This window comes from Oenanthe melanoleuca, chromosome 2, assembly GCF_029582105.1.
Source record: "Oenanthe melanoleuca isolate GR-GAL-2019-014 chromosome 2, OMel1.0, whole genome shotgun sequence".
In the NCBI taxonomy this organism is placed as follows: domain Eukaryota; kingdom Metazoa; phylum Chordata; class Aves; order Passeriformes; family Muscicapidae; genus Oenanthe; species Oenanthe melanoleuca.
In genome coordinates, this window is record NC_079335.1 from 533696 (window position 1) to 553120 (window position 19425).

General features: G+C 55.5%; 1 protein-coding gene across 3 annotated transcripts in view; it reads left to right on the top strand.

The window, feature by feature from the left end:
- The first annotated feature begins 657 nt into the window (after nt 1–657).
- PUF60 (poly(U) binding splicing factor 60) overlaps nt 658–19425 on the top strand; it is a 30989-nt gene continuing 12221 nt past the window's right edge. Inside the window, exons 1-4 of one of the 3 annotated variants that reach the window (XM_056485814.1) lie at nt 749–863; nt 8573–8668; nt 12983–13072; nt 13880–13930. In XM_056485814.1, the coding sequence (XP_056341789.1) occupies nt 837–863; nt 8573–8668; nt 12983–13072; nt 13880–13930 (264 nt within the window). In that variant the 5' untranslated portion in view covers nt 749–836. Of the gene's footprint in view, nt 864–8572; nt 8669–12982; nt 13073–13879; nt 13931–19425 lie in introns of all 3 variants that reach the window. The other 2 variants (XR_008839957.1, XM_056485813.1) reach the window with 2 other exon arrangements.

Consider the following 19425-nt stretch of genomic DNA (forward strand, 5'->3'; position numbering starts at 1 on the left):
TTTACAAACTGGTATCCACAATATTCACAAGAGTGGGGTTAATCAGATATTTCCCTTTATCTAGATCTGTGTTTTTCTTTTTTTTTTACCTTAAGCATTCTGCTTTATAAAAACTCCAAAACTTCTGTGATTAACAGGAATTATTTATCAATGATCACATCCCCATCCTGGTGTCTGTGACCCTTCTCTTGGTTCCGTTTGTGATAATTGATAAATGATCGGTGTTAATCACAGAAGTTTATAAATAAACTGTCTATATAAAATAAACCCATCTATATTTTGCTGAATATCGAGACTTTGTTTCTCATTTATAACAGGGACATTTCACTGCAGCCCGCTCCAGGCTCCTCCCGCCGGTACCGGGCGGGTTTAACACGTTTTATCCCGGTTTAACTGAATTTAACACATTGTAACCGGTGTGAGCCCGTTTTATGCAGGGCCCAGCCGGTCCCAGCCCTGCCCCTGACACCGGCAGCTCTGGATTTTCCCCAAGCACCGGCAGCGCGATTCCCGCAGCGCTGAGGCCGCAGCAGCCGAACCGGGGCCTGTTCTCTGCGGGACCTCCCCGCGCCATGCCGCGCTGGGCGCCGCCATCTTGGAGCCGCCATCTTGGCCGCCGCTGCGATCACGTGACGCGCGAAACTCTCGCGCTACTTTCGGGAGCGCCTCCCACGCTGCCTCTCCCCACCCCCGAGATCTCGCGATACTTCCGGGAACGCCTCGCTCGCCTCCTTTTCCCGCCGAGATCTCGCGATACTTTCGGGAGCGCCTCTCTCTCTCCTCCTTTTCCCGCCGAGATCTCGCGACAGCCGCGCGCCGCGGACGGGGAGGACAAGATGGCGGCGACAACGACGATGGCGCTGGTGAGGGGGCGATGGGAGCGGGAGCGGGCCCGGCGCTGAGGGGAGGCCGCCGCTCCTCTCCGTGAGGGGAAGGCGCCGCCGCCGCCGCTCCTCTCGTGAGGGGAAGGCGCGGCTGCCGCCGCTCCTCTCGGTGAGGGGAAGGTGCCGCCGCCGCTCCTCTCCGTGAGGGGAAGGCGCGGCTGCCGCCGCTCCTCTCGGTGAGGGGAAGGTGCCGCCGCCGCTCCTCTCCGTGAGGGGAAGGCGCCGCCGCCGCCGCTCCTCTCGTGAGGGGAAGGTGCCGGAGCTGCCGCCGCTCCTCTCGGTGAGGGGAAGGCTCCGTTTCTCGCCGCTCCTCTCGGTGAGGGGAAGGCTCCGTTTCTCGCCGCTCCTCTCGGTGAGGGGAAGGCTCCGTTTCTCGCCGCTCCTCTCGGTGAGGGGAAGGCTCCGTTTCTCGCCGCTCCTCTCGGTGAGGGGAAGGCTCCGTTTCTCGCCGCTCCTCTCCGTGAGGGGAAGGCGTCGCCGCCGCTCCTCTCCGTGAGGGGAAGGCGTCGCCGCCGCTCCTCTCCGTGAGGGGAAGGCTCCGTTTCTCGCCGCTCCTCTCCGTGAGGGGAAGGCTCCGTTTCTCGCCGCTCCTCTCCGTGAGGGGAAGGTGCCGTTTCTCGCCGCTCCTCTCGGTGAGGGGAAGGCTCCGTTTCTCGCCGCTCCTCTCCGTGAGGGGAAGGCGCCGTTTCTCGCCGCTCCTCTCCGAAGGTGCCGCTGCCGCCGCTCCGGCCCCGCGGTCCTGCCCAGCCCCGGCCGCTCTTGGGGCTCTGAGGGGCCGCGGGTGCGGGTCCGGATCCAGCGCTGCGGCCGCTGCTGATCGGCTCCTGGTCACAAATGAACCTGTTTAAATATTCGGAATTGGGCTCGCGTTCCTAAATCCAGCGCTGCGGCCGCTGCTGATCGGCTCCTGGTCACAAATTGGCTGTTTAAGTGTTCGGGATTTGGCTCCTGTTCCCAAATCCAGCGCTGCAAACGCTGCTCATCGGCTCCTGCTCATAAATTAACCTGTTCAAATGTTCGGAATTGGGCTCGTGTTCCTAAATCCAGCTCTGCAGCCGATGCTGATCGGCTCCTGGTCACAAATGAACCTGTTTAAATATTCGGGATTGGGCTCCTGTTCCCAAATTATTCAGTTTAAATGCTTCATTTGGAGCTGGGTTTCCCAAATCCAGCGCTTCAAACGCTGCTTTTTGGGCTCCTGTTCCTAAATCCGCCTGTTTTAGTGCTGGGATTTGGGCTCCTGTTCTCAAATATTCCTGTTGAAATGCTCGGGTTTGGGCTGAATTTCCCAAATCGACTTGTTTAAATGCTGCTTTTGGACTCCTGTTCCCAATTTCTCCTGTTTAAATGCTCAGTTTATGGCTGGGTTTCCCAAATATATTGGTTTAAACGCTGCTCTTTGGGCTCCTGTTCCCAAATTCTTCTGTTTTAATGTTGCTTTTTAGGCTCCTATTCTCAAATTTTTCTGTTTAAACGTTCAGGTTTGGGCTGGGTTTCCCACATCCATTGCTTGGAATCCTCTTTTTTAGGCTCCTGTTCCCAGGTTCTTCTGTTCTAATGCTTGAGTTTGGGAAGGGTTTCCCAAATTCCCTTGTTTAAACACTGGTTTTGAGCTCCTGTTCCCATATTTGCCTGTTTCAATGCTCCTTTTTGGGCTCCTGTTCCCAAATTCTCCTGTTTAAATTCTTGGGTTTGGGGCTGGGCTTCACAAATCCATTGGTTCAAACTCTCCTTTTTGGGCTCCTGTTCCCAAATTCTCCTGTTTTAATGCTGATTTTGGGTCTCTGTTCTCAAATATTCGTGTTTAAATGCTCAGGTTTGGGCTGAATTTCCCAAATCCATTGGTTCAAACGCTGCTTTTTGGGCTCCTGTTCCCAAATTCTCCTGTTTTAATGCTGATTTTGGGTCTCTGTTCTCAAATATTCGTGTTTAAATGCTCAGCTTTGGGCTGAATTTCCCAAATCCATTGGTTCAAACGCTGCTTTTTGGGCTGAGTTTCCCAAATTCTCCTGTTTAAATGATGGTTTTTAGGCTCCTGTTCTCAAATTTTTCTGTTTAAATGCTTGGGTGTGGGCTCCTGTTCCAAATCCATTGCTTGGAATGCTCCTTTTTAGGTTCTTGTTCCCAAATTCTCCTGTTTAAATGCTCAGTTTGGGGTTGGGTTTCCCACATCCATTGCTTCAAACTCTCCTTTTTAAGCTCCTGTTCCCAAATTCTCCTCTTTAAATGCTCAGATTTAGGAAAGGTTTCCTAAATTCCCTTGTTTAAACACTGGTTTTGAGCTCCTGTTCCCATATTTGCCTGTTTCAATGCTTGATTTTTGGCTCCTGTTCCCAAATTTTTCTGTTTAAATGCTCAGCTTTGGGCTGAATTTCCCACTTCCAGTGCTTCACACACTTGTTTTTGGGCTGAATTTCCCAAATGTGCCTGTTTTAATGCTCAAGTTTGGGCTCCTGTTCCCAAATCCATTGGTTCAGACACCCCTTTTTGGGATCCTTTTCCCAGAATTTCCTGTTTAAATGCTCAGTTTGGGGCTGGGTTTCCCAAACCCACCCAGACTGTGTTTTTGGGATCTCTCTGTGGGCTCTGGGAGGTTTTTCCAGCTTTCCTGGGCAGGCTGTGTGTGAGAGAACAGGAATTTCTGGGCTGTGGCTTTTCCTGGGGCTGGACTGTGAATCCCCAGATCCCATGGAAGCCCAGGCTGGATCTGTGGCACAGCAGGAATTCATTGTGGGCTAGGTCTGCTGTTTCCCCAATCTTGTTTTCATGGAAAACATGGTATTTCTGTGAGGAATAGCTGTGATTCCAGAGCTGTGATGATCCCAGAAGGAATTGTGTGTCCTGGAATTCCTTTGGGGAATTCCCAGGTGTGGGTGCTCCTGTTTATCCCAAAAATATAAATAATTGTCACTTTGTTTTCTGCCCCATCTTTCCTTAATCCATTGGATTTGGAAATTTCCCAGGTGTGGGGAATCCCTGGGAACACACAGGGACCTCCAGGTGTGGGTAAGGATTTGGGAACAGCCCCTGGGAGTTCATCCCACATTCCCTGTGCCCCAGGGATTTGGGAACAGCCCCTGGGAGTTCATCCCACATTCCCTGTGCCCCAGGGATTTGGGAACAGCTCCTGGGAGTCCATCCCACATTCCCTGTGCCCAGGGGATTTGGGAACAGGAACTGAGTCCATCCCACATTCCCTGTGCCCAGGGATTTGGGAACAGGAACTGGGAGTCCATCCCACATTCCCTGTGCCCAGGGATTTGGGAACAGCTCCTGGGAGTCCATCCCATATTCCCTGTGCCCAGGGGATTTGGGAACAGGAACTGGCAGTCCATCCCACATTCCCTGTGCCCAGGGGATTTGGGAACAGGAACTGGCAGTCCATCCCACATTCCCTGTGCCCCAGGGATTTGGGAACAGGAACTGGCAGTCCATCCCACATTCCCTGTGCCCCAGGGATTTGGGAACAGGAACTGGGAGTCCATCCCACATTCCCTGTGCCCCAGGGATTTGGGAACAGGAACTGGGAGTCCATCCCACATTCCCTGTGCCCCAGGGATTTGGGAACAGGAACTGGGAGTCCATCCCACATTCCCTGTGCCCCAGGGATTTGGGAACAGGAACTGGGAGTCCATCCCACATTCCCTGTGCCCCAGGGATTTGGGAACAGGAACTGGGAGTCCATCCCACATTCCCTGTGCCCCAGGGATTTGGGAACAGGAACTGGGAGTCCATCCCACATTCCCTGTGCCCCAGGGATTTGGGAACAGCCCCTGGGAGTCCATCCCACATTCCCTGTGCCCCAGGGATTTGGGAACAGGAACTGGGAGTCCATCCCACATTCCCTGTGCCCAGGGATTTGGGAACAGGAACTGGGAGAGTCCATCCCACATTCCCTGTGCCCAGGGGATTTGGGAACAGGAACTGGGAGTCCATCCCACATTCCCTGTGCCCAGGGGATTTGGGAACAGGAACTGGGAGTCCATCCCACATTCCCTGTGCCCAGGGGATTTGGGAACAGGAACTGGGAGTCCATCCCACATTCCCTGTGCCCAGGGATTTGGGAACAGCCCCTGGGAGTCCATCCCACATTCCCTGTGCCCCAGGGATTTGGGAACAGCCCCTGGGAGTCCATCCCACATTCCCTGTGCCCAGGGGATTTGGGAACAGGAACTGGGAGTCCATCCCACATTCCCTGTGCCCTCTGGCTCTGGGATCACCTGTTCAGGCTGTTCCAGGTGTGACTCTCAGGTGCTCCCATCTGATCCTGGCTGGTTCCTGTGTTATTGGTGGCTCTGGGATCACCTGTTGGGGCTGCTCCAGGTGTGATTCTCAGGGAATATCTGATCCTGGATGGTTCCTGGTGTTATTGGTGGCTCTGGGATCACCTGTTCAGGCTGTTCCAGGTGTGACTCTCAGGTGCTCCTATCTTATCCTGGGTGATTCCTGGTGTTGGTGCTGGCTGTTGGGGCTGCTCCAGGTGTGATTCTCAGGGTACCTGTCCATTCCTGGATTGTTCCTAGTGTTGATTCTGGCTCTGGGATCATGTGTTGGGGCTGCTCCAGCTGTGATTCTCAGGGAATATCTGATCCTGGCTGGTTCCTGTGTTATTGGTGGTTCTGGGATCACCTGTTCAGGCTGATCCAGGTGTGATTCTCAGGGAATGGCTGATCCTGGCTGGTTCCTGTGTTATTGGTGGCTCTGGGATCACCTGTTCAGGCTGTTCCAGGTGTGATTCTCAGGGTACCTGTCCATTCCTGGCTGGTTCCTGTGTTATTGGTGGCTCTGGCATCACCTGTTGGGGCTGCTCCAGGTGTGGGGTCCCAGGGATGTGTGTGGGATTCTCAGGTGCTCCCATCTGATCCTGGATGGTTCCTGCTGTTGGTGCTGGCTCTGGGATCACCTGTAGGGGCTGCTCCAGGTGTGATTCTCAGGGAATGTCTGATCCTGGATGGTTCCTGCTGTTGGTGCTGGCTCTGGGATCACCTGTAGGGGCTGCTCCAGGTGTGATTCTCAGGGAATGTCTGATCCTGGATGGTTCCTGCTGTTGGTGCTGGCTCTGGGATCACCTGTAGGGGCTGCTCCAGGTGTGATTCTCAGGGAATGTCTGATCCTGGATGGTTCCTGGAGTTTTGGTGGCTCTGGGATCACCTGTTGGGGCTCATCCAGGTGTGATTCTCAGGGAGTGTCTCATCCTGGCTGGTTCCTGGAGTTTTGGTGGCTCTGGCATCACCTGTTGGGGCTGCTCCAGTCTGGGGCCCTTGCTGCAGGGATCTCTGCAGCCTGGGATGTTGGTCCTGCTGGGATCCTGCTCCCTGTTCAGCTCCTCATTTCTTGGGCTCCTTCCCACATCTTTGGGAATTTTCCTTTGCTCTCTCCTGACTCCTGGCAATCTTTGGGCTCTCTGCACCCTGCACTCCATTCTGCATTCCCACATCCCAGCTGGGTGGCTCATGGTCTGAGTAATTGGGGTCACAGCTGGAAGCACAGCTGGAATCATGGTCTGAGCAGTGGGGCCACAACTGGAATCATGGTCTGAGTAATTGGGGTCACAGCTGGAATCATGGTCTGGGCAGTGGGATGGATCCCAGTGCTCCAGTCCCAGTCCCAGCACTGGGATCCCAGTGCTCCAGTCCCAGTCCCAGCACTGGGATCCCAGTGCTCCAGTCCCAGTCCCAGCACTGGGATCGCTGTGCTCCAGTCCCAGTCCCAGCACTGGGATCCCTGTGCTCCAGTCCCAGTCCCAGCCCTGGGATCCCTGTGCTGCGGTCCCAGTCCCAGCACTGGGATCCCTGTGCTCCAGTCCCAGTCCCAGCACTGGGATCCCTGTGCTCCAGGTCCCAGTCCCAGCACTGGAATCCCAGTCCCAGCACTGGGATCACTGTGCTCCAGTCCCAGTCCCAGCACTGGGATCCCTGTGCTCCAGTCCCAGTTCCAGCACTGGAATCCCAGTCCCAGCACTGGGATCAATGTGCTCCAGTCCCAGTCCCAGCACTGGAATCCCAGTCCCAGCACTGGGATCACTGTGCTCCAGTCCCAGTCCCAGCACTGGGATCGCTGTGCTGGACTGCCAGCCCTACAAAGCTGGAGTGGGACTGCAGAGCAGGGGATGGCTCCCAGTGCCTCAGGCAGGCCAGGTGGATTTTGGGCAGGAGCCCTTCCCTGGCAGGGTGGGCAGGGCTGGCACAGGTGCCAGAGCAGCCCCTGGGTCCCTGGCAGTGCCCCAGGCCAGGCTGGGCAGGGCTGGGGGCAGCTGGGACAGTGGGAGTGTCCCTGCCATGGCAGGGGGGCACTGCCTGAGCTTCCAAAGCATTCCATCATTCTGGGACTGGGGAAAGTTCCAGAGGAGGTTTTAGAGTGAGAACCTGGGTGAGCAGGGCTGGGAGGGAGCAGTGGGAGGAGAATTGCAGCACAGGGATCCCAGTGCTGGGACTGGGACTGGAGCTGGGATCCCAGTGCTGGGACTGGGACTGGAGCTGGGATCCCAGTGCTGGGACTGGGACTGGAGCACAGGGATCCCAGTGCTGGGACTGGGACTGGAGCTGGGATCCCAGTGCTGGGAATGGGACTGACCCCAGCACAGTGATCCCAGTGCTGGGACGGGGATTCCAGTGCTGAAACTGGGACTGGAGCACAGTGATCCCAGAGCTGGGACTGGGACTGCAGCTGGGATTCCAGTGCTGGGACTGGGACTGGAGCACAGTGATTCCAGTGCAGGGACCATGGATCCCAGTGATTGAACTGGGATTGACCCCAGCACAGTGATCCCAGTGCAGGGACCATGGATCCCAGAGCTGGAACTGGGATTGACCCCAGCACAGTGATCCCAGTGCAGGGACAGTGGATCCCAGTGATTGAACTGGGATTGACCCCAGCACAGTGATCCCAGTGCAGGGACCATGGATCCCAGAGCTGGAACTGGGATTGACCCCAGCACAGTGATCCCAGTGCAGGGACAGTGGATCCCAGTGATTGAACTGGGATTGACTCCAGCACAGTGATCCCAGTGCGGGGGCCATGGATCCCAGTGATTGAACTGGGATTGACCCCAGCACAGTGATCCCAGTGCAGGGACCATGGATCCCAGTGATTGAACTGGGATTGACTCCAGCACAGTGATCCCAGTGCGGGGACCGTGGATCCCAGTGCTGGAACTGGGATTGACTCCAGCACAGTGATCCCAGTGCAGGGACAGTGGATCCCAGTGCTGGAACTGGGATTGACTCCAGCACAGTGATCCCAGTGCAGGGACCATGGATCCCAGAGCTGGAACTGGGATTGACTCCAGCTGTGATCCCAGTGCAGGGACAGTGGATCCCAGTGATTGAACTGGGACTGACCCCAGCACAGTGATCCCAGTGCAGGGACTGGGATTCCCGCTGTGACCCCAGTGCAGGGACCATGATGGGGACACTGGGCAGTGGGTCTGCTGAGGGGATGGAGATGATGGAGCAGGGGTTGGGGCTGCTCTGACTGCTCACAGAAACCGTGGCTGCAGAGCTCTGGCAGTGCCCAGCACATCCCTGGGTCTGTGCAGCTGCTGGGATGGCTCTTCCCACAGCCAGGGGAGCAGGAGCTGCTGTTCTGGCACACAGCTGGGTTTGGGGAGGGTTTTGGGGTTCCATGGAGTGCTCTGGGAAGGAGCAGACAGGTCCCAGAGTTTTGCTGAGCACTCTCTGTCTCCTCAGGGCACGGAGTCCATCAAGATGGAGAACGGGCAAAGCACAGCAGCCAAGCTGGGGCTGCCCCCTCTCACCCCAGAGCAGCAGGAAGCTCTGCAGAAAGTGAGTAAAACTCCTTTTTAATCAGCTGCAATTGCCTGTTGGGGCTGGTTGGTGGTGGTGGTGTTTTAGTGAGCCCCTGGCACTGGTGGGGCTCAGCACCAGATCTCTGGGATCTGTGGAGGGTCCCAGGAATGAGCTGGTTTGGGTCAGAGCTCGGGGGCACTTTGGGGAGCATGTGGGGAATGGCTGGGGTGGGTCAGAGTGGGTTTAATTAAACATCAATCAGTTCAGAAAGATGGGAACTAATTCAGGTGGGAATGGTGAGCTGGGGTGTGGGACTGAGGGAATGGACTGGGATTGATGGAATGAATTGGGATTGGTGGAATGAAATGGGATTGAGGGATCAGAGCCAGGAGTGAACTGGGACTGAGGAAATGAGCTGGAATTGAGTGATCAGAGCCAGGGTGAGCTGGGATTTGGGGAGCAGAGCCAGGAGTGAACTGGGATTGAGGGAATGAACTGGGATTGAGGGAATGAACTGGGATTGAGGAGCAGGGCCAGGGTGAGCTGGTGCATTTTGGGAACACATCCAGAGCAGGCTGGGTGTGCTGAGGGGCAGAGCCCAGCCCAGGGGGGCCATGGGGGTGCAGCCCCTCCCCTGCTGTACCCCTGGCTGTGCAGATGCTCTCTGAGAGGAGAGGACTGGAGGAGGCCGTGGCCCAAGCCATCCCTCAGGTAAGGGGCTGGGGGGAGTGTGGAGAGGGGAATGCTCAGGGATGGACACAGAATGTTCTGGAGCTGTGGCAGTGCCCAGGGATGGACACAGAATGTTCTGGAGCTGTGGCAGTGCTCAGGGATGGACACAGAATGTTCTGGAGCTGTGGCAGTGCCCTGGGATGGACACAGAATGTTCTGGAGCTGTGGCAGTGCCCTGGGATGGACACAGAATGTTCTGGAGCTGTGGGCAGTGCCCAGGGATGGACACAGAATGTTCTGGAGCTGTGGGCAGTGCCCAGGGATGGACTCTGGAATGTTCTGGAGCTGTGGCAGTGCCCAGGGATGGACACAGAATGTTCTGGAGCTGTGGCAGTGCCCTGGGATGGTTTTGGAATGTTCTGGAGCTGTGGGCAGTGCCCAGGGATGGATTTTGGAATGTTCTGGAGCTGTGGCAGTGCCCAGGGATGGACACAGAATGTTCTGGAGCTGTGGCAGTGCCCTGGGATGGATTTTGGAATGTTCTGGAGCTGTGGCAGTGCCCTGGTGCCCAGGGTTGGTCACTATATGTGGAGAGTCTCATGTAATAACCACAAACAACTTCTTAATCAAGAGAATCTAAAGAAGCACTTTATTAAAAACCCAAACCATATTTACAGAGTGGTTCACAAACAGGACAGTAATTGATTGGACAATAGGAGAAAACATCTCCTGTCACTGTTTCTCAGTCAGCACCAGGTGTTAATCTCTCTTTATTAATCCCTTTCTGTTTGCCAGGAAGTATCATCCTGGGAAAGGCTCAGTGAGCACCCCCAGAAATTTGGCTCAATGAGCACCCCCAGAAATTTGGCTCAATGAGCACATCCAGAAATTTGGCTCAATGAGCACCCCCAGAAATTCATCTCAATGAGCACCCCCAGAAATTCATCTCAGTGAGCACCCCCAGAAATTTGGCTCAGTGAGCACCCCCAGAAATTTGGCTCAGTGAGCAGCCCCAGAAATTTGGCTCAGTGAGCACCCCCAGAAATTTGGCTCAGTGAGCAGCCCCAGAAATTTGGCTCAATGAGCACACCCCAGGCTGCCAACACATCCCACCCCAGAGATTTTTCAGGGTTGAACTGTATATTTTTGTATATTGTATATTTTTGGTCAGCACAGCCTCTGACTCACAAAGCTCTGTGCTGTACCCCCAAACCTGCAATGGCCTGGCCAAGAGGGGCCATTGGGAGGGCAGGCAGAAGGATAAATCACTGTTACATCCACCCCAAATCAGTCAAACCTCTGAGTGAATTTGAGTGTTTTCCCCTGAGACTGTCAGTGCACAACATCTGTGGGTGCTGATGGGAGATACTCACTGTCCAAAAAACTTGTGGTGCTCTTATGTTGCAAGACACTCTTGCTTGGTGCAGGAAAGAGCAATTTATTGAAGGAAGCCGTTGCTTTAGATAAGGCAGTTGATGCAAAACAAAATACAAACAGATTATTGGAGACACCTTCTCCCTCTCTGGCTTTCCCATGGACCTTGCAGGTGTTTATTTCTGTTTCTTTCTCTTGTGTTTACAGTAGAGAAAGGGCCTCTAGCTTGGGAGAAACCCTAGCTGAGGCTGAGAAAGTTTCATGGAGAAAAAAACTTAGAACTTGAAAAAAAAAAGGCCTGACAAAAATGTGCCAGCAGTGTCCAGAGTCCTGCAGATCTGAGCCCACCATCTTTGCCATCTCAGTGATCAGCCCTGAGAAGAGATGAATGAAAAGGCACAAGCTGGGCAGGATGAGTTCCTGCAGGGATGGTGACAGGGGGACAAGGCACAGGAACCACAGAACAAATGTGACCTGTGGAATCAGCATCAGTGGGTGAACACAGATTCCCTGGAGAGTGAGTGGGGATTATTGTCAGGGGCATGTCAGGACAAACTCAGGAGCTCTCTCTATTCTGGGCTTGAAGTTTGTAGTTTGTTTTTAGGGTGTGGGTATGTGAGGGAGAGAGTGTAAGACGGAATGAGAGTAGAGAGAATAGAGCACAGAGAGTAGAGAGGATAAGAGAGAATAGAGTTTACAATACAATAAATATTCTTCTGTGTTGAAAATTCTAATTTCCATTAACCAATCTGCTACAACATACTAATTTTCTAATAGTTGCAACCTATAGGAATCACTGAATTACCATGTTTTATGGCTTTCTTATCTCTAAACCTTATCTCTAAAGCTCTCCTGCCATACTTGGAACAAGATGTCTGTTGGTTCTTTGGTATTTGTGGCATTTGGCATCATCCAAACAAAGGAAGAGGCCTCAAACCTTCACAAATACCAAAGACCCAACAGATATTCTGTCCCAAACCTGGCAGGAAAGGTCTGAAGATAAGGGTTACAGATAAGAAAGCCAGAAAACATGGTCATTTAGTGGTTCCTATAGGTTGCATGCAAATATTAGGAAATTAGTATATTGTGTTAGATTGGTTATTGGAAATTAGAATATTCATCATAGAAGGATAATTATTGTATTGTAAATGGGAAATTTCTCTCTTACACTCTTACCTCTCTTACCCCTTATAATCTATTTACTCTCCATGCTCTACACTCTCTCTTACACTCACACCCTCATAATAAAACTACAAACCTGAAGAACAGAAAACAGAGAGTTCCTGAGTCTGTCCAGCCACCATCCAACCAACAAACACCCCCCACACCTGGCCAGCAACAGCCTGCTTTGATTTGTATGGGTTTCCAGTTTTTGCACTGGGATCCCTGTGCTGCAGTTCCAGTCCCAGGGATGGACACAGAATGTTCTGGATTTCTGGGCAGTGCCCAGGGATGGATTCTGGAATGTTCTGGATTTCAGGGCAGTGCCCAGGGATGGATTTTGGAATGTTCTGGATTTCTGGGCAGTGCCCAGGGATGGACACAGAATGTTCTGGATTTCTGGGCAGTGCCCAGGGATGGATTCTGGAATGTTCTGGAGCTGTGGGCAGTGCCCAGGGATGGATTCTGGAATGTTCTGGAGCTGTGGGCTGTGCCCAGAGATAGATTCTGGAATGTTCTGGATTTCTGGGCATTGCCCAGGAAGGATTCTGGAATGTTCTGGAGCTGTGGGCAGTGCCCAGGGATGTATTCTGGAATGGTCTGGATTTCAGGGCAGTGCCCAGGAAGGATTCTGGAATGTTCTGGATTTCAGGGCAGTGCCCAGGGATGGATTCTGGAATGTTCTGGATTTCTGGGCATTGCCCAGGAAGGATTCTGGAATGTTCTGGATTTCTGGGCAGTGCCCAGGAAGGATTCTGGAATGTTCTGGATTTCTGGGTAGTGCCCAGGGATGGATTCTGGAATGTTCTGGATTTCTGGGCATTGCCCAGGAAGGATTCTGGAATGTTCTGGAGCTGTGGGCAGTGCCCAGGGATGGATTCTGGAATGTTCTGGATTTCAGGGCAGTGCCCAGGAAGGATTCTGGAATGTTCTGGATTTCAGGGCAGTGCCCAGGATGGATTCTGGAATGTTCTGGAGCTGTGGGCAGTGCCCAGGATGAATTCTGGAATGTTCTGGATTTCTGGGCATTGCCCAGGAAGGATTCTGGAATGTTCTGGCTCCCTGCTGCAGGTCCAGCGCTCCTTCCCTGCCCCTGGGTGCTGCCCTGCCCCTTCAGCTCCTGTTTTTGCTTTTCCCCTCCAGGCCAAGAAGTATGCCATGGAGCAGAGCATCAAGAGCGTGCTGGTGAAGCAAACCATCGCCCACCAGCAGCAGCAGCTCACCAACCTGCAGGTGAGAGCCCCTGCTGCCCCTCCTGCTGCTCCCCTCGTGCAGGTGTGGGGGCCCTGGGAAGCAGAGCACAGCCCTGAGCCTGCAGCTGCCCCAGGCTCCTGGCTCTCTCTCACACTGCCCTCAGATCTCTGCAGTTCCCACAGGAAATGCTCACAAACTCCTGGCCTGTTGCACGTCCCTTGCTGAGATTTGAGAAGCCAAAGACTTTGTGCCGTGGGTTTTTTGGTTTTTGCTTCTGGGCCGTGTGTGAGGTGCTGGAGGCAGGAGGGGTCCTGGAAACGCTGTCCTGCGCCTGGGGGAGGGTCCCCACGTCCCAGTGCTGCCCCCCTGCCCTCCCCTGCACCCAGGTGCTCAATTTGGGACAGGTTCTGCCCTGGGAGAGCCCTTCACTGGGCTGTGCCCTCCCCTCCTTCAGAGCTTTCTGGAACATCTCAGTGCCTTCCTTGGAACCCCACGCAAGGGCTTTGCCTGAGGAACCCCTGTGGATGTGCTGAGGCTGGGGCTGTGCCTGGTTCTGAGGGTCTGCTCAGGTCTCAGGGGCTCCTTTAATAAAACAAATGCTGGGGGTGAAGCAGCACTCAGAGAGGTCACTGTCACCCTGAGCCCCCTGGGAGCCCAGCCTGCTCCCCAGGGCAGCAGCAGGAGCCCAGCCTGGCCCGTGGCAGCTCCTGGCAGCCCCAGGACTCGGCAGCCACTCAGTGCCAGGCCCAGCACGGAGAGGCCACGGCTCTGCTTGAGTTTGTACAAACAAACAGCCACAGTATGCTCAGCTCCAACAGACTGAACTCTGTCTTTACTGTCTTTCAGATGGCAGCAGTGACAATGGGCTTTGGAGATCCTCTCTCACCTTTACAATCGGTCAATAGACATATTCACTTCTTCTGGGGCATTGTGTTAGGCAGGGCCTAGCGTGGGGACCTTGCTAGTGGTGCCAGTCTGTGTCCTCGGTGCCCTGGACACGCCCCGCAGCAGAGACAGCTGGCCCTGCCCCGAGAAGACCCCAGGCTGGGCAGTCTGCCACCCAGGGGCACACTCACAGCTCTTTAGATTTCCAGCAGTTGTGAACACACCCGTCAGAAATGGTGGCAGCTGCAATTTCTAGGGATGCTGCAGTTCTGAGGTTCCCACAGCCTCAAACTAACGGCCAAGGTAACTGACAGAGGGGTGATGTCTGCTGGAGCCTCCCTTCCCTCCCAGCAGCCAGGGCTGGGGAGGGCTGGGGTGCTGGAGGCTGGCACAGCTGCTGGAGCCCAGCCCAGGGCCTGTGCTGGGCAGCCTGGCACCTCCTGAGTGCAGCAGAGCGAGGGACAGAGCCCAGCAGAGAACTCGTGCCAGCCTTTGTGCCCCTTCTCTGAGGCCACAGAGAGCTGGGGCTTGGCATGACCCATCCCCTCCTTGTGCTAGAAGTGCCTCCTGTGGCTGCTCTCTGCACCCAAGGGCTCACTTGGAATAATCTGCACTTTGGTGAACAGCTCTGTCTTCTGATATCACCTCAGGGGCAGCACTTTGGGCTTAATGTCACATCAGGAGCAGCAGTTTGGGTTTAATGTCACCTCAGGAGCAGCAGCTGGGGTCTGATGTCACCTCAGGAGCAGCAATTTGGGTTTGATGTCACCTCAGGAGCACAGCTGGGGTCTGATGTCACCTCAGGAGCAGCAATTTGGGTTTGATGTCACCTCAGGAGCAGCAGTTTGGGTTTAATGTCACCTCAGGAGCAGCAGTTTGGGTTTGATGTCACCTCAGGAGCAGCAGTTTGGGTTTGATGTCACTCAGGAGCACAGTTGGGTTTGATGTCACCTCAGGAGCACAGCTGGGGTCTGATGTCACTCAGGAGCACAGCTGGGGTCTGATGTCACTCAGGAGCAGCAATTTGGGTTTGATGTCACTCAGGAGCAGCAATTTGGGTTTGATGTCACTCAGGAGCAGCAGTTGGGTTTGATGTCACTCAGGAGCACAGCTGGGGTCTGATGTCACTCAGGAGCAGAATGCAGGACCTGGAACAGGAGATCTGTGCTGCTGTAAAACACAGAGGATGAACTGCAGGGAGAGGGGCACTGCAGTGAGCTCCCCATGGCACTGGGGAGCCACAGTGGGGCTGTGGGGCAGGGGAAGTTTGGAAAGGAGCAGAGCAGCCTCCTGGCTGTGGATGCCCAGGAGCTGCCCCCATCCCTGGAGCTGCTGCAGCTCCAGCAGTTTGCCCTAAGTTGGCCTGGGCTCGTTGTCCCCAGCTGGGCACAGGAGGGTTGTGCTGGTTGGTGACCCCCAGGGCACAGGGCTGTGACCCCTTTGCCTCAGCCATTCCTCCCTCAGGAGTCCAGCCCAGGAGCAGCAGCCTGGAGCAGTTCAGAGCAGTCAGGGATCCCCGTCCTGGCAGGTGCTTCACCCCAGATTCCCTCTGCAGTGCACAGATCAGCCCCTGTCCAGCTCTTCTCCTGTTCCTCTGTGGGGGCAGCACAGCCTGGACTCCCTGAGCTCTGGCTCATCCTCCCTGCAGGTGTCCCAGTGTGACATTGTCCCTCCTCCACCCCTGGGGTCACTGTGTCACCTCTGGGCTGTGCATCACCTGCTTTGGGTACAGCAGCACCCCAAGGTGGGGCTTGGGCTGTGAAACCACCCCCAAATCCCTTCAGGGCAGCACTGGCAGCAACAGTGGGGGCAGCTCCTGCCTCAGGCTGTTCCATGGAACAGGAGCAGCAGGAGGATCAGGGTCACTGAAATCAGCCTGGAGCAGTGAGATGTGCTGGCAGGAGGATCAGGGTCACTGAAATCAGCCTGGGGCAGTGAGATGTGCTGGCAGGAGGATCAGAGTCACTGAAATCAGCCTGGAGCAGTGAGATGTGCTGGCAGGAGGAGCTCAGGGTCACTGAAATCAGCCTGGGGCAGTGAGATGTGCTGGCAGGAGGAGGATCAGAGTCACTGAAATCAGCCTGGAGCAGTGAGATGTGCTGGCAGGAGGATCAGGGTCACTGAAATCAGCCTGGAGCAGTGAGATGTGCTGGCAGGAGGATCAGGGTCACTGAAATCAGCCTGGAGCAGTGAGATGTGCTGGCAGGAGGATCAGGATCACTGAAATCAGCCTGGAGCAGTGAGATGTGCAGGCAGGAGGAGGATCAGGGTCACTGAAATCAGCCTGGAGCAGTGAGATGTGCTGGCAAGAGGATCAGGGTCACTGAAATCAGCCTGGAGCAGTGAGATGTGCTGGCAGGAGGATCAGGATCACTGAAATCAGCCTGGAGCAGTGAGATGTGCTGGCAGGAGGAGCTCAGGGTCACTGAAATCAGCCTGGAGCAGTGAGATGTGCTGGCAGGAGGATCAGGATCACTGAAATCAGCCTGGAGCAGTGAGATGTGCTGGCAGGAGGAGGATCAGGGTGACTGAAATCAGCCTGGAGCAGTGAGATGTGCAGGCAGGAGGAGGATCAGGGTCACTGAAATCAGCCTGGAGCAGTGAGATGTGCTGGCAGGAGGATCAGGGTCACTGAAACCAGCCTGGAGCAGTGAGATGTGCTGGCAGGAGGATCAGAGTCACTGAAATCAGCCTGGAGCAGTGAGATGTGCTGGCAGGAGGATCAGAGTCACTGAAATCAGCCTGGAGCAGTGAGATGTGCTGGCAGGAGGATCAGGGTCACTGAAACCAGCCTGGAGCAGTGAGATGTGCTGGCAGGAGGATCAGGGTCACTGAAATCAGCCTGGAGCAGTGAGATGTGCTGGCAGGAGGATCAGAGTCACTGAAATCAGCCTGGAGCAGTGAGATGTGCTGGCAGGAGGAGCTCAGGGTCACTGAAATCAGCCTGGAGCAGTGAGATGTGCTGGCAGGAGGAGCTCAGGGTCACTGAAATCAGCCTGGAGCAGTGAGATGTGCTGGCAGGAGGAGGATCAGGGTCACTGAAATCAGCCTGGAGCAGTGAGATGTGCTGGCAGGAGGAGGATCAGGGTCACTGAAATCAGCCTGGAGCAGTGAGATGTGCTGGCAGGAGGAGGTTCAGGGTCACTGAAATCAGCCTGGGGTTGTTCAGAGCACTGAGATTTCCTGTGTCCAGCCTGTGCTGGCCTCATCCCAGCTCTGCTTCCTGCAGTTCCAAAGTCCTGGGGTCACAGAGTTTCACCCTGTGCCTGATCCCCACATTGTCTCCAGGACTCTGGGTGTCCCTGGGCTCCTCCAGGGATGGGGACACCCCCTGGGCTCCCTTTCCAGGAAGGAATTCTGCTGTCTGAGGATCCCAGCTCCTCCTCAGTCCCCCAGGTCTCCTGTGGCAGGGCAAGGGTCACCTCAGCAGTGGCACTTGGGCTTTAGTGCCACCTCAGCAGTGGCACTTGGGCTTTAGTGCCACCTCAGCATTGGCACTTGGGCTTTAGTGCCACCTCAGCAGTGGCATTTGGGGCTGAATGTCACCTCAGGAGCAGCAGTTGAAGTTTAGTGTCACCTGAGGTGCAGCAGTTGGGGTTTAATGTCACCTCAGGAGCAACGTTTGGGACTGAATGTCACTTTAGGGGCAGAGTCTGCAGCTGGATGGAAGTCAGGAACAGCAATTAGGGCTTAATGTCACCTCAGGGGCAACATTTGGGACTGGGTGTCACCTCAGGGACAGCAGTTGGGGGTTTGATCTCACCCCAAAAATCAGCTTTGAGAAGGTCTTGAGTGCTTTCCCTGTGCCCCAGGGGTCCCAGGCATGGCAGGGCTCATTAGGGCACCCCAAAAATCAGATTTGAAAAGTCTCTGAGTGCTTTCCCTGTGCCCCAGGGGTCCCCAGGCATGACAGAGCTCCCTGGGGCACCCCAAAAATCAGACTTGAGGAGGCTCTGTGTGCTCTCCCTGCACCCCAGGCATGGCAGGGCTCATTAGGTCACCCCAAAAATCAGCCTTGAGAAGGCTCTGAGTGCTTTCCCTGTACCCCAGGCATGGCAGAGCTCCCTGGGGCACCCCAAAAATCAGCCTTGAGAAAACCCTGAGTGCTCTCCCTGTGCCCCAGGGGCCCCTAGGCATGGCAGAGCTCCTCAGGGCACACCAAAAATCATCCTTGAGAAGGTCCAGGCATGGCAGGGCTCATTAGGGCGCCCCAAAAATCTGCCTTGAGAAGGCTCTGAGTGCTCTCCCTGTACCCCAGGCATGGCAGAGCTCCTCAGGGCCCCCCAAAAATGCTCTGCTGCAGGCCCTGAGTGCTTTCCCTGGGCCCTGGGAGTGCTCAGAGCTCCCTGCTGTAGTGCTGGGCAGGGCCAGAGGCATCACCTGCTGCTCTGCACCAGCCTCCCCCTGCCCCAGGTGTGTCCCCCCTGCCCCAGGTGTGTCCCTCTCTGCCCCAGGTGTGTCCCTCTCTGCCCCAGGTGTGTCCCTCTCTGCCCCAGGTGTGTCCCTCTCTGCCCCAGGTGTGTCCCCCCTGCCCCAGGTGTGTCCCTCTCTGCCCCAGGTGTGTCCCCCCAGTGCAGGCAGTGACTCCTGCAGAGCCCCCCCATCTGCAGGGGGTGACAGACCCCAGGGCCACCCCGTGCTGTTTTTGGGATGCCTGCTGGGAGGAATGGCTGGGTTTGGCTCAGAGCAGCTTTCCAGGCAGGCCTAGGGCACAGCAGAGCCCCTGTGCCGTGGCTGGGGCTGCACCAGTACAGCCCAGTGCCACCAGTGCCGGGATGGCTGCTGGCCCTGCTGGGCCTGGCAGCGATTCTGGCTTTGCTGCTGAGCTCTGGGCAGTTCTGGATCTGGAACCTGAGCTCTGGGCAGTCCAGGATTGCCTGGATCACAGGGTGGGAAGTGGGGTCTTCTTCCACCCAAACCTTTATAGGATTGCCTGGATCACTGGGTGGGCTGGGTGGGATTTTTAGGGTCATGTCCCACCCAAACCTTTATGGGATTGCCTGGATCACAGGTGGGTGGGACTGGGTGGGATTTAGGGTCCCACCCAAACCTTTATGGAATTGCCTGGATCACAGGGTGGGATTTAGGGTCCTGTCCCACCCACACCTTTGTGGAGTTGCCTGGATCACAGGGTGGGGCTGGGTGGGATTTTTAGGGTCCTGTCCCACCCACACCTTTACGGGGTTGCCTGGATGTGGCAAAGAGCAGGTGATCTCTTCTGGGAAGGGCTGGAATTCTGGAAAGCTGCTGATGCCCCAGTGCTGAGGTGTTTTGGGACATTCCTTTCAGCCATGTGCCCAGTTCTGGGGGGAGGCTCTGGCGCCACGGGGAGCGGGGGGAGGCTCCCAGTATTCCCAGTATTCCCAGTTTCAGCTCCTCGGGGCGGGGGTGGGAGCGCCCAGAGCTGGATCCGTGCTCGGGGGGGAGCGGGAGGGATTCTCAGCGTGCCCCAGCCCAGCCCTTGGCTGCCCTAAGCCAGGGGAGTCCCTCCTGGCTGGAGATGAGCT